This window comes from Microcebus murinus, chromosome 1 (genome assembly GCF_040939455.1).
Source record: "Microcebus murinus isolate Inina chromosome 1, M.murinus_Inina_mat1.0, whole genome shotgun sequence".
Lineage (NCBI taxonomy): Eukaryota > Metazoa > Chordata > Mammalia > Primates > Cheirogaleidae > Microcebus > Microcebus murinus.
Genome location: NC_134104.1, coordinates 11,143,611 through 11,156,914, shown reverse-complemented (window position 1 = coordinate 11,156,914; position 13,304 = coordinate 11,143,611). Strand labels below are relative to the sequence as shown.

The window sequence follows — 13,304 nt, the reverse complement described above, 5'->3', positions numbered from 1 at the left end:
GGCCCCCTGTTTTAAAAGTTTGAGGACCCCTGGTGTAGCATATTGTTCCTAATGCTACAAACCTGTGCTGCATATTACCATACTGAATACTGCAGGCAATTGCCACATAATGGTTAGTATTTACATACAGGCATACCTTGAAGATATTAGCAGGCTGGGTTCCAGACCACTGCAATAAAGCAAACAAGTAATAAAGCAAGCTACATGAATTTTTTGGTTTCCCAATACATACAAAAGTTATGTTTACAGTATTGTGTAGTCTATTAAGTATGCAGTAACATTGTCTAAAAAATGTATGTATACCCTAATTTAAAAATAATGTGTTGCTGGAAAATGCTGATGATCATCTGAGCCTTCAGCAAGTTGTAATTTTTTTTTGCTGGTGGAGAGTCTTGCCTCTGTGTTGATGGCTGCTAACTCATCAGGGTGGTGGTTGCTGAAGGTTGGGATAGCTAGAGCAATTCCTTAAAATAAGACAACAGTGAAGTTTGCCACATCAGTTGACACTTTTTTCAGAAATTAGGGATTTCTCTGTTGCACGCAATGCTGTTGGATAACATTTTACCCACAGTAGAACTTCTTTCAAAATTGAAATCAATCCTCTCAAAATCTGCCACTGCTCTGTTAACTAAGCTTATGTAATATTCTAAATCCTTTGTTGTCAGTTTAGTAATGTTCATGGCATCTTCACCAGAAATAAATTCCATCTCAAAAAACCACTTTCTTTGCTCATCCATAAAAAACAGCTCCTCTTCCATTAGAGTTTTAGTGTGAGATTGTAGCAATTCAGTCATATCCTCAGGCTCCACTTCTAATTCTTGTTCTCTTGCTGTTCCCACCACATCTGCAGTGATTTCCTCCACTAAAGTCATGAACACCTCAAAGCCATCCATGAGGGCTAGAATCAACTTCTTCCAAAGTCTTGTTCGTGTTGATATTTTGGCCTCCTCCCATGAAACACAAATATTCTTAATGGCATCTAGAATGATAAATCCTTTCCGGAAGGTTTTCAGTTGACCACTCTGATCCATCAGAAGAATCTGTGGAAGCTATTGCCTTATGAAACATACTTCTTAAATAATAAGACTTGAAAGTGGAAATTACTGCATGATTCATGGGCTGCAAAATGGATGTTGCGTTAGCAGGCATAAGAACATTAATCTCTTTATACACCTCCATCAGAGATCTTGGGTGACGAGGTGCATTGTCAATGAGCAGTAATATTGACAAGATTACTTGTTAGTATTAATAATATTGACAATTATTACTGCTCATAATAATTTTTTTCTGAGTAGTAGGCCCCAATGGTTAGCTTAAAATATTCAGTAGACCATGCTGTATATAGATATGCTATCATCTAGACTTTGTGGTTCCATTTATAGAACATAGGCGGAGTAGATTTAGCATGATTCTTAAGGACCCTAGGGTTTTCAGAATGGTAAATGAGCATTGGCATCAACTTAAAGTCACCAGCTGCATTAGCCCCTAACAAGAGAGTCAGCCTGTCCTTCAAAGCTTTGAAGCCAGCCGGGCATGGTGGCTCATGCCTATCATCCCAGCTACTTGGGAGGCTGAGGCAGAAGGATCACTTGAGGCTAGGAGTCCAAGACCAGCCTGGGCAACATAGAGAGACCCCATTTGTAAAAGAAAAGGAAAATTTTTGTTACATTAGCCAGGCATGGTGGCATATGCCTATAGTCCTAGCTACTTGGAAGGCTGAGGCAGGTTTGCTCAAGCCCAGGAGTTCAACACTACAGTGAGCTATGATCATGCCACCACATTCCAGCCTGGGTAACAGAGCCAAGCCCTGTCTCTAAAAAAACCCAATAATAATAATAATAATAAAGTTAAAAATGTAAAAATAATTAAAAATAAGAGCTCTGAAGCCAGGCATTGACTTTTCCTCTCTAGTTATGAAAATCCTACATGGCATCCTCTTCCAATAGAGGTCTGTTTTGTTTTCATTGGAAGTCTGTTGTGTAGTGGAGCCGCCTTCATCAGTGATCTTAGCTGGATCTCTGGATAACTTAGCACAGCTTCTCCATCAGCATTTGCTTCTTCCCCTCGCAACTTTATGTTCTGGAGACAGCTTCTTTCCTTAAATGTCATGACTCAACCTCTACTAGCTTCCAACTTTTGTTCTGCAGCTTCCTCACATGGAATTGAAGAGAGTTAGGGCCTTGCTCGGGATCAGACTTTGCCTTAAGGGAATGTTGTGGTTGGTTTGATCTTCTATCCAGACCACTTAAATTTTCTCTATGTCAGCAATAAGGTTGCTTCACTTTCTTATCATTGTGTGTTTTCACTGGAGTAGCATTTTTAATTTCCTTCAAGAACTTTTCCTTGGCATTCACAACTTGGCTGTTTGGCACAAGAGGCCTCACTAGCTTTCGACCTGTGTTGGCTTTCGGCATGACTCCCTTTCTAAGCCTGATCGTTTCCAAGGTGAGAGACATGCAACTCTTCCTTTCACTTGAACACTTAAAGGCCATTGTAGGGTTATGAACTGGCCTAATTTCAGTACTTTTGTTTCTGAGGAAATAGGGGGTGACAGGAGAATGGCCGGTCGGTGGAGCAGTCAGAACAACATATAACATTTATCAATTAAGTTTGCCGTTTTATATGGACACAGTTCATGGCACCCCAAAACAATTACAATAGTAACATCAAAGATCACTGATCACAGATAACCATAACAGATGTCATAATGGTGAAAAAGTTTGAAACACTGCAAGAATTACAAAACTGTGACACACACACAAAGTGAGCACATGCTGTTGGAAAACTGGCACCAATAGACTTGACACAGGGTTGGCACAAATATTCAGTTTGTAGAACGTTCGGTTTGTAGTGCGTTCTACAAAATAAAATGAAGCATGATAATGACGTGTATCTGTATCTAAACAAACTTAAACATAGAAAAGGTACAGTGAAAATACAGTATTATAGTCTTATGGGACCACCATTGTATAAGTCATGTCGTCTATCATTGACCAAAACGGCATTATGCATCATGTGACTGTATTTGAAATTGCTTATCTTTATTTGAATTGAATATCCTTATTTTGGTTAATCTGTATATATCACAAATCCTATGCCAATGCTTTCAGAAATACATAATCAAGGAAGAAAGCTTTTTGGGTCATATATGTTAAAGACTTAACCCATGTTTTGAGAGGCACGTGCTTATTATTAGGATGTAAGAAGTCTGTTCTTTTTTAAAGACATCTATTTTCATATTTAACCCACTTTTTCCTCCAACTTATTTAACCAGGGGATAGATTATTTTTTTAACTGCCTTATGATATCTCAAGGATCATTAAGATCCCATGCAGCACAGCTTGGAAAATACTGATATAAATCATAATACTGTTCATCAACACTGATGATTAAGAATTTGCTTTATTTTTCTGTCATTATTCTCTGTTAGTCATCGGGAGCAGGAGGAGTAAACACCAGTCAACCTCAGGGAGACTGAAGTTAGAGTTCTTATGATTTATTTATCTTTCTGACTGCATAGTTACAAGAAATTCCAAGATGTGTGCGTGAGCACTGCCTCGACGGAATGTGACTTCTCAACTCTTTCCAAGTATGGTGACCACACCTTGAGAGTCAGAGCTGAATTTGCAGATGAGCACTCAGACTGGGTAAACATCACCTTCTGTCCTGTGGACGACAGTAAGCCATTTTGTCTCCCATTTTGTTGGAATGTTGACATGTTGCCTTAGTTTTTTGCACATTGATTGGTCCATCAACAAGAATTCTCTGAGTGCCCGCAAGTGGAGGGCCTTGTACAAGGAGCTTAGTGAATATACCAGAGGGGGCTGTGGCCTTAAAGGAGTTCTTGGGAGAAACAGGAAAGGACAAGCATATCATCAGTAAAATAATTAAATGTAAATTTAGTAGCTTCAGTGTTTTAAGGGTATACATGAGTTGAGGTCAGCACAGTTCATGAGAAGAACTGGAGAGATTCATGTGGTAAATTTGCTGGGAGCAAGGGACAAAGGATAAAAGGGAGGGGTACAGCTGATGGCACATGGGTTGGGTCAGGGTGGCTGGTAGGCGTTGAAAAGAATGTCCCCAGGTTAGATCTGGAGGGTTATAGGGACCCGCCAGAGGTCCCCAGATGAACATACTTAAAATATCCAACTGGAAACTAATAAAACCACCATATAGCAATTGAGAGAGGAAAGAGGATTTGGGGTTACAAGAATCTGATGGACAAAACTCAGTATAGCCCTCCAAGCAGCAGGTAGAGAGAAACACTAAAATAATTGTCCCTATGTGGGAAGGGTCCTTGTACCAGTCCTCTGGACCCCCCTGGCTCCCGCAGTCACATTCTCCCTGGTAGGGATGAGGCTAGAAGGTCCTTTTTCCCTTTCTAATACTGTTCCAAGCTTGGGCAAAAGCCTCTTATTTCTGAAATCAGAAATGATCAAAGGTATATTATCTTTTCCAAAGGTACCATTATAAAAACCAGGAAAAAAAATAAGCACAAAAAAATGCAGTTTCATAATAGTCAAGTATGGGTTTCTGCTCCTATGATTGCTGACTTACTTCACATGTCCCAGCTGGTTCCAAATCCTATTTTAGGTCCCATGTATGAATGTTACCTTCAGCAGCTGAGGTTCAAAGTGGTTAAGCAGGCTGGGCACAGTGGCTCACGCCTATAATCCTAGCACTCTGGGAGGCCGAGGCGGGCGGATTGCTCAAGGTCAGGAGTTCAAAACCAGCCTGAGCAAGAACAAGACCCCATCTCTACTATAAATAGAAAAAAATTAATTAGCCAACTAATATATATAGAAGAAAATTAGCTGGGCATGGTGGTGCATGCCTGTAGTCCCAGCTACTCGGGAGGCTGAGGCAGCAGGATTGCTTGAGGCCAGGAGTTTGAGGTTGCTGTGAGCTAGGCTGACGCCATGGCACTCACTCTATCCTGGGCAACAAAGCAAGACTCTGTCTCAAAAAAAAAAAAAAAAAAGGTTAAGCAGCTTGTGGGAAGGTCACACAGGCAAAGAGCGCAGAGCAGGGACTCAGACCCAGGCTCCTGTGTCTATGCTCTTACAACTACTGCCCGTATTGGATATTCGCCTCCTGGAGATGATGTGCTTTAGTGATAGGAAAGTGCTTTGAGATGTCATGCAGGACCAATTTATACTTGCTTTGGAAACATAGCTAACAGATTTTCTAATCTGGTTTTCAGACCAGCATATTAGAATGGTACAAGTAGGCCCTTTAGCAGCCCTGAAAATGTGGCAGCAGCCAGAGAAAATTTCAGGACATAACTCAAAACAGCACAGTTGCCCAGAACCATTTATTATCCCATCTGTGGTTATTACTGAGCACTGTTGTGCCAGGCACATTCTGAGTGCTGAAGCTACAACAGGGAACAAGAGCAAGCCCCTGCCCCTACAGAGCATATATTCTAATAAGGAAGACAGATAATAAACAAATATATATATATTGCAGGACAGGTTGTGACTGTGACTCTCAAGAAAACTAAAGCAAGGTAATAGGATGGAAAGTGATGGAAGCTGCTTTTTTACTAGGGGTGGGAAGATACAGTCTCCCAGAGGAGCTGACACATTTGAACAGAGACCCAAACGAAGTGAATGCACCAGACACCTAAATAGCAAAAGCACGTACGGCGGGGAACAGCGTTAGACGTTGTTGGAAAAATACATATGGTTAATCATATATGTTAGATGTTTAAGGGCGGCCACTAAAAATAATAGAAATATCAGCTGTAGCTTCCAGCCTAGCAAAGGAAATAAATTTCAAGCCAATAGAAAACAGAAAATAAAAGTAAAAAAAAAAGAGCAGGGGAAAAAGCCAAAGCAGTAAAATAAAAATTTAAAAGCAGCTTTTACAGAAAACACAAAATGATGTAGTCAGAATTCCAAATATATCAGAAATCACAATTAACACAAATGAACCATACTTTATTAATAAAGACAAAGGTTATCAGATATTTTTTTTAGAGAAATAAAAATGAAAAATTAACGGTGAAATGAAGTTTGTAAAATGTGATTTTTGATTATCATTTTACTCTGTTCTCACACTTAGCTGTTATTGGACCTCCTGGAATGCAAGTAGAAATGCTTGCTGATTCTCTACATATGCGTTTCTCAGCCCCTCAAATTGAGAATGAACCCGAGACGTGGACCATGAAGAATATTTATAACTCGTGGGCTTACAACGTGCAATATTGGAAAAATGGTACAGATGAAAAGGTAAGCTTGATTAATCGCATTTCAGATGGAAGCTCTCACGTTCTTTGCTTAAGTTTCAGTCTGAGAACATGACAATAAAGAGAGAAGGCCAGGAGGCCATCCAGGCAGGGTCTGGCAAGGTGGCAACACCTTATGGTCCAGGGCCTGACCCTCTGAGAGCCAGAAGCTTCCCAGACTGAAGGGTGACTGGTACCTCTGGCTCGAGCTTCCCAGCCCCCATGGAAGTGCACAGAGCAGACTTCCAGGCTGAAGTCTGCACAGTGAGAACAGCCCTTTCTCCCCATGAAGGGAAGTTGCAGGAGCAGGCAGAGCTGAGTCAGAGTTGGCTGTGGGAACTTGGGGTCAGCTGAATGACTGCTGTCTCGTGGCATCAACCCCTGTTCCCATACTTCCCATAGATCAGGCAAGTCAGCAGTCGAGGCAGCCCTACCCCAGGACACTGCATGGACAGTGTCACATTTTAACCTTTTCTGACCTCACTTTTCTCTTTTGCTGTCTTCTTCAGGGACAAGTCCTTTAAAAACATGGGTTTGGAGTCAAAAGACCTGATTGAAATATTGCCCCTGCCACCATGTAGCTCTGGTAACATTCTTGACCTCAGCTTCCTCAGGTCTGCAAAAAGGGTATAATAAAATATGGATAAAAACCTACTTCATAGGATTGTTGGGGAATTTAATGGCATAATAAAAACATAAACTTGTCCCATGGAACAATATATATGGTCAATACGTGAGGTTTCCTTCCACTTTTGTAGACTTGTTAAGGCAATTTTCATGCTCCCTTGGTCACATTTTATTCTTTGTGTTTCTGAGATGAATGCCATTCGTGGTCCTGAACTGACCTACATATATGTTATATAAGTTATATTACATATATGTTATCTCTTCCACATTAAATATTGATTTTATAACTTAATTCTCAATGAGTTTGGGAAGAGGGGATCACCCATGTTTATTGTCTCAGGAATGATGTAATTAAATGTATATACATACACTGCATAGCCCAAAACTCAAGTTAATTTTTTTCACAAAAAAATGCTCCATTAAATAATGCAGCATCTTACTCCATTTCTGCTACTATAACAAAATAATAATAATTGTTATTATTATTATTAATATTATTAATAATAATAATAATAATAAAAATTGACCACAGACGGGACAATTTATAAACAATAGGAATTTATTTCTCACAGTTCTGTAGGCTAGGCAGTCCAAGATCAAGGTCCCAGCAGATTCAGTGTCTGCTGAGTGCTGGCTCCCTCTGCTTCTAAGACAGTGGAAGGGTTGGGGAAAAGGGACAGACAGCTCCCTGCTGTCTGTTTATAAGGTCTCTAATCCCCTTAATCACTTCCTAAAGGCCCCTCCTCTTAATACTATCACATTGACGATTAAGTTTGAACATTTGAATTTTGGGGGGACACATACTCATAATCACTTATTAAATGCAGGTGTCTCTGCTAAGCCCTGGGGTAGGAAGATAAGAGCAGACTGTTCCCCTCCAGGGGTTAGTAACAGACTCCAATTAAAGATCTAGGCCTGATCAGTGGCTTACAGCTATAATCCCAGCACTTTGGGAGGCCAAGGCTGGAGGATCACTGGAGACCAGGAATTTGAGTCCAGCCTAGGCAACAGAGCGAGACCTCATCTGTACAAAAATGAAGAAAATTAGCCAGGCATAGTGACGTGCACATATAGTCCAAGCTACTCCAGAGGCTGAGGCAGAAGGATTACTGGAGGCCAGGAATTCAAGGCTGCAGTGAGCTGTAATGATGCCACTGTTCTCCAGCCCAGGCAACAGATCGAGACCTTGTTTAAAAAAAAAAAAGTCCAGTTCTGTAGTCACTATGGCTGAATGCCTCCTGCGGCACGTGTGAGATACAAACCCCATTTTATATTTAGCTGCTTATCCCGCATACACCCAGCACAGGCATCTGGTTGCACATTTTTCCTCTCGAGCCCAATTGCATGGCAGCCTTCAGAGTGTGCAAAGGCCACCTGCTGCATAGCTTTTCATGGGTGGCTGCAATGTCACCATTAAAGGTTCCCTTCTAGAATGCAGCTTTTCCTGAGCTGGTGCCAGATTCGGTCCCTAAACAAATGGCATGAAGGGCTTTTGGAAATTTTTCCATCTTGTTGGGAGAAAGTGAGAAGATAAAGCCAGAAGTCACCCAGAAGTGAAAAAGCCCCAGAGGGGCTGGAGACGGTGCCTTCTTGGCTGTGCCACCCCCACACTGCCCGCCACCTGCTTGCTAGGGCCTCTGAGTTTAGTCTTTGAAAAAAATTTCACTGTGAGATTTTAGAGGCATTAGGCTTCTAGAAATGAAAGCCAGGTGTTTTGTGGGGGTTTTTTTGATTGTTTGTTTTTTTGGATTGGTTTGGTTTGGTTTTGGTTTTTTAATTTACTTATTAGAAGTTATACCATACTCTTCATATATTCTAAGCGTATAATCCTAGCACTCTTCAATATATTCAGTAGATCTAACCCAATTATTGACCTCCACGCGCTTACCTGCTCACACAATGAAGGGATATAGACAAGCTGTCAGTAGCCCCAACCCAAAAGAAAAATAAGTAATTACTAAAGTACAAAAAGAGACTGTGCTCACTTTGTATACTTACTAATTCCCTTTATTTTGCTGGGAACTATTTTGAGTTCTCAAATCCAGAAATATATCATCGATTACGATATCTTACAGGCAAATTAAACTAAGATGAGTCGGTGCCACCACCCCCAGAGCAGGCAGGCTGTGGCATGTGTTCTCAAGGTGAGGTCGGGTGTGTGGAGAACGAACGTGGAGAAGTGAGTCAGGAGAAGCCCAGGCAGCCAGGGTTAAAAACGTGCTCTTAACTTAAAAAGAAAATCACATTGAGTCTTACTGTGTGTGACCGGTCTATTCATTTGCTAAGGATGCTATGACAAAGTAGCACAGCCTAGGAGGCTTAAGCAATAGAAATTTATTGTCTAACAACTCTGGAGGCTGAAAGTCCAAGATCAAGGTGTCCACAGGGCCATGCTCCTTCTGAAGGTGTCAAGGATGGATTTGCTCCATGCCTTCCCTCGTTCCAGTGGTTGCTGACAATCTCTGGCGTTCTTTGGCTTGTGAAAACATCACCCCAATCTCTGCCTTCACCTTCACATGGCATTCCTCCTGTGTGCCTGTGTCCAAAGTTCTGCTTATAATAAGGCCACCAGTCCTTGGATTAGGGACCCACCATAATAACCTCATTTGTGAACTTGATTACCTCTGTAAAGACCCTCTCTCCAGATAAGGTCACATTCACAGGTACCCAGGGTTTGGGCTCCAACATATAAATTTTTGTGTGACACAGGGTCAACCCATTAAAACTTGTCTTTTTTAAAAAAAGAAATGGGATGATTTGTATGTTACTTAAGCTAGAGAATTCAGGAAACAACAGGGTTTGTCAGCATCACAGTCAGTCCCTTGCTGAGCTGCTTAGCATGGTGTCACAGTCCCCTGAAATGAACTGGGAGGAGCACCTGCTACCTGCTCCTTCCTATTTTAAATCTGAAGCAGAGATTATAACTCATGAGTATGGAACAAAAGCTGGTATCCCTTCACTGCTGAGCCGTGTTCTTATTTTTGTCTCCAATCCTAGTTCCAAATTACTCCTCACTATGACTTCGAGGTCCTCAGAAACCTGGAACCATGGACAACTTACTGTGTTCAAGTTCAAGGGTTTCTTCCCGATCGGAACAAAACCGGCGAGTGGAGCAAGCCTGTCTGTGAGCAGACCACTGAGGACGGTGAGTCATGAGGTCACAGCCTGTGGCTCTGCCTGCCCCAAGCATTGTCAGCAGCTCTGCAGACTTTAGGGCCAGAAGGCTCCTTAGACACCATCGCCTCCGGCCTAGACTCCAACCCAGTTCAGAAAAATGTGTCACCCTGGTATGGTCTCCCAACCCTGGCTGATCAGCTTCGTGCCAGAAGGGGCCACCCCCTGCTGAGGCAGCTCAGAACCTCAGATCAGAGGAACTGATGGGAACCTTTTCTGTCGTCTGGACCAGGGTCTGTGTCCAGGAGCCGCCCTCCCCTGTGCCATTCTGCCCTCCCAGCCTGCCTGCAGCGAGGCTCATCATCCTCCTGAGGCCACCTTGTGCCCTGCCACCCTTTCCCCGGAGTCTTTGCTCCCAGGCTGAGCTCCTGCAGACACATGCCTGGCAGAGAGAGCCTAGAAACCTCGCCCCTGTCCTCAGCTGGTGCCACTTGTTTCAGAGCCCATTATAAAATAAAAAAACAGTACCTCAGCATAGTCCTTCACATATGATATGGACTGCAGTGTCTAGCAGAACTCCACCAGGCTTAGTGTTTCCTAAAAGAAGCTGACAGAGGTGGGGGGGGAGAGAGACGAAGATATCAGGTAGCCCAGACACTGAGTATTTCTGTGTATAGAAAGTGACTTGCTGCTACTGGTAGCGTTCATTCTCCTGGCCCCCTTATCCCCAAATGCATGGCCTTTGCTCGTGAGGGCTGTGCTGGTTGGCCAGGGGGTGGGCACAGGGAGGTTAGATGCGGCCCGGTGCCAAACAAGGGGAGCTGGGACCATAGATAACCAGGGTGACATCCAGGATCTGTCAGAGATAAAGCGAGACATTAGCTAGAACAGTAAAAACATTTTATTCAGTAATGACTGAGTAGAGAGGGGGCGTAAGAGGGGACGTAAGCAGAGTCAGGGAAGTGGAAAAATGACAAAAACTGGGTAGGAGGTTGGTCAATCTATTAGGCCACCTGTATTTACAAAGGCATTTGTCCAGGTTAGGCTTCTACACCTGCCCAGAGACAGGGAGACAGAGGCCCTGTCCTTCCTTATAACTTCAAAGGAGTGGCTCTCGGTCCTCATGAAGGACACTCCCAGGTTGTAGGAGATACATGTATGTCTCAGAAGAACAGAGGAAGGATTCACAGCTGTAAGCCCTTTCTAGAAGATGCTCTCAGAATGAGAGGTCAGAGGCCTATCATCAGGGTAAATTTTCTAGGCAGCCTTGAGTTTTTCTAGACAAGAACTCAGGAGGAGCTGTGTCATCCCAGGGATGTGGCCTCAGGCTGCTAGAAGCCAGGCTGGAGTTGGGGCAGATCTCTAGTACAGGCTTTTGAGGGAGTCGTTCGTGCCAAGGCTTTATTCTCAGTACAAAACACGGTGCTGCCTACCTTAACTCAGGCCGGAGCCAAGAGGAGTCCGTTGGCTACTTCGGGGCAGAAGAGGTATATCCAGAACAGGGAGGCTCGTGGCTACCCTGCAAGTAGATAAAGTGGGTCAGAATCCTTGCTTACTCTTTTTATGTGTGTCAGGAATAATGTCAGAAACCAGACTCTGAGGAAGATAGGAAGGGGTACAGCTCTTTGCATACCCCTGGCCCTCCAGCCAGCCGCTGTGTTGCGGAGACATCCTCCAAGGTGCACACATGGCCCTGCTCTCAGGGATTGCCACTGGGCTGTGATGGTTACAATGGCCTTGGGATCACTGCGACCCAAGCTAGGATAAGAATGTGACACACGTTTTCCCTGGCAGACACGATCCCCTCCTGGCTGGTCGCTGTCATCCTCATCGCGTCTGTCTTTATGGTCTTCCTGGTGCTCCTCGGCTGTTTCGCCCTGCTGTGGTGCATTTACAAGAAGACAAAGTACGCCTTCCCACCCCGGAACTCCCTTCCACAGCACCTGAAAGAGGTGGGTAGGATGGAGGGAGATGTGGGTTCGAAAACCTTGATTGGAAAGAGGTTTTTTTTCAGTCAGGGCCTCCTGATTCCAGACGATATGTTTTCCGGGAGAATGACACACATCTCACATGCTGGTCCGTTCTTTAGAGCCCATTTTAGAGCCCATTTTAGGTACAGCCGTAAGGAAGGAGGCAGAGGTTTGTACCGCAAGCCGTCCCTGCAACCTGGAACCCTCCAGGCCAGGGGTCAGCAGACTTTTACTTAAAGTGCCAGACAGAAAAGATTTCAGGTTCTGCAGGCCAAAAGGTAAAACTGAAATTATGCATACTTATATATAACCCTTTAAATGTCATCATTGAGAAAAGCAAAAACCATTCTTGCCTCCCGGACCGTAGTTTCCTGCCCCCTGCTGGAGACTCACGGAAGCCAATCTCATGGGCGGGGGCACGGCAAGAGGTCCAGGGGGGCACCACTTTCCCAAGCAGGTCACAGGAGTGAGGGTGACCAGTGCCCTCCTGCACCCATACGTTCTGCCTATTGGGGACACAGCACCCCGTAATGCCTGTGGATTCTGAGTGCATGCCAAGTGCTGGAGGACGACGCCTCGGCCTCACTGGGTTTCATCCCCAAGCAGGCGTCTCGCCTGCATTGTCAACAGGCCACTCTGTCATCCTCCCAGGCTGGCAGCTACTGGGTGGTACCGTGTGTGACACAACTGGGGGGTCCCAAGGTCACGTGCCCACTTTTGCCCACCTGTGCTGTCAGCAGGGCCCTTGGCTTGACATGATGTTTTATGGCGTCTATATTAGTTTGTTAGGGCTTCCATAACAAACTTCCACAAACTGAGTGTCTTAAACAGCAGAAGTGTATTGTCTCACAGTTCTGGAGGCTGGAAGTCTGAGATCAGGGAACCCCCAGGGTTGGTCCCTCCTGAGGGCTCTGCCTGCCTGTCGGGGCTATCATGCAGCAGTAGGACATTTTGGTTTGTGCCCACCTACTATGCCGACCTCATATGGAACGGGGCTGGCCTTTTTCTCCTTCAGCTGGTCGTAATGACCCATCCCCGTGTGGCTGTAGTGTGAGCAGACACAGAGACATTGGCGCAACAGGGGTAGGGGGCATGGGAGCCTGAGCCACCTGTGTGTGGCTGACAAGCACCCTTTGGCCCATCTTAGGACCTGCTGGGTCTGGCAGGCCTCCTGATGGCCACTTCTGAGCATTGTGACCACCCCTGGTGTCCCATGGCCAGAGGCTCTACTAGGTCCCTTAGCACTCCAGGAACTGGTTGCCAAACAGGGTGTAATTATCCCCTGCAGATGGCCCAGCCTGGCCCCAGAACCCTGTGTCTGGGTGGCGATTCTCTTGGGATCTGCTGTAAACACCGCCTAGCAT

At 44.4% G+C, this 13,304-nt stretch overlaps 1 protein-coding gene across 3 annotated transcripts in view; it reads left to right on the top strand.

Moving 5' to 3' along the window:
• Window positions 1-13,304, top strand: part of IL10RB (interleukin 10 receptor subunit beta) — a 30,309-nt gene that overhangs the window by 4,617 nt on the left and 12,388 nt on the right. For 2 of the 3 annotated variants that reach the window (XM_020284772.2, XM_012780882.3), the window contains exons 3-6: window positions 3,521-3,678; window positions 6,067-6,233; window positions 9,854-10,001; window positions 11,765-11,922. In XM_020284772.2, the coding sequence (XP_020140361.2) occupies window positions 3,521-3,678; window positions 6,067-6,233; window positions 9,854-10,001; window positions 11,765-11,922 (631 nt within the window). The remainder of the gene's footprint in view (window positions 1-3,520; window positions 3,679-6,066; window positions 6,234-9,853; window positions 10,002-11,764; window positions 11,923-13,304) is intronic. The other variant, XM_076000443.1, reaches the window with a different exon arrangement.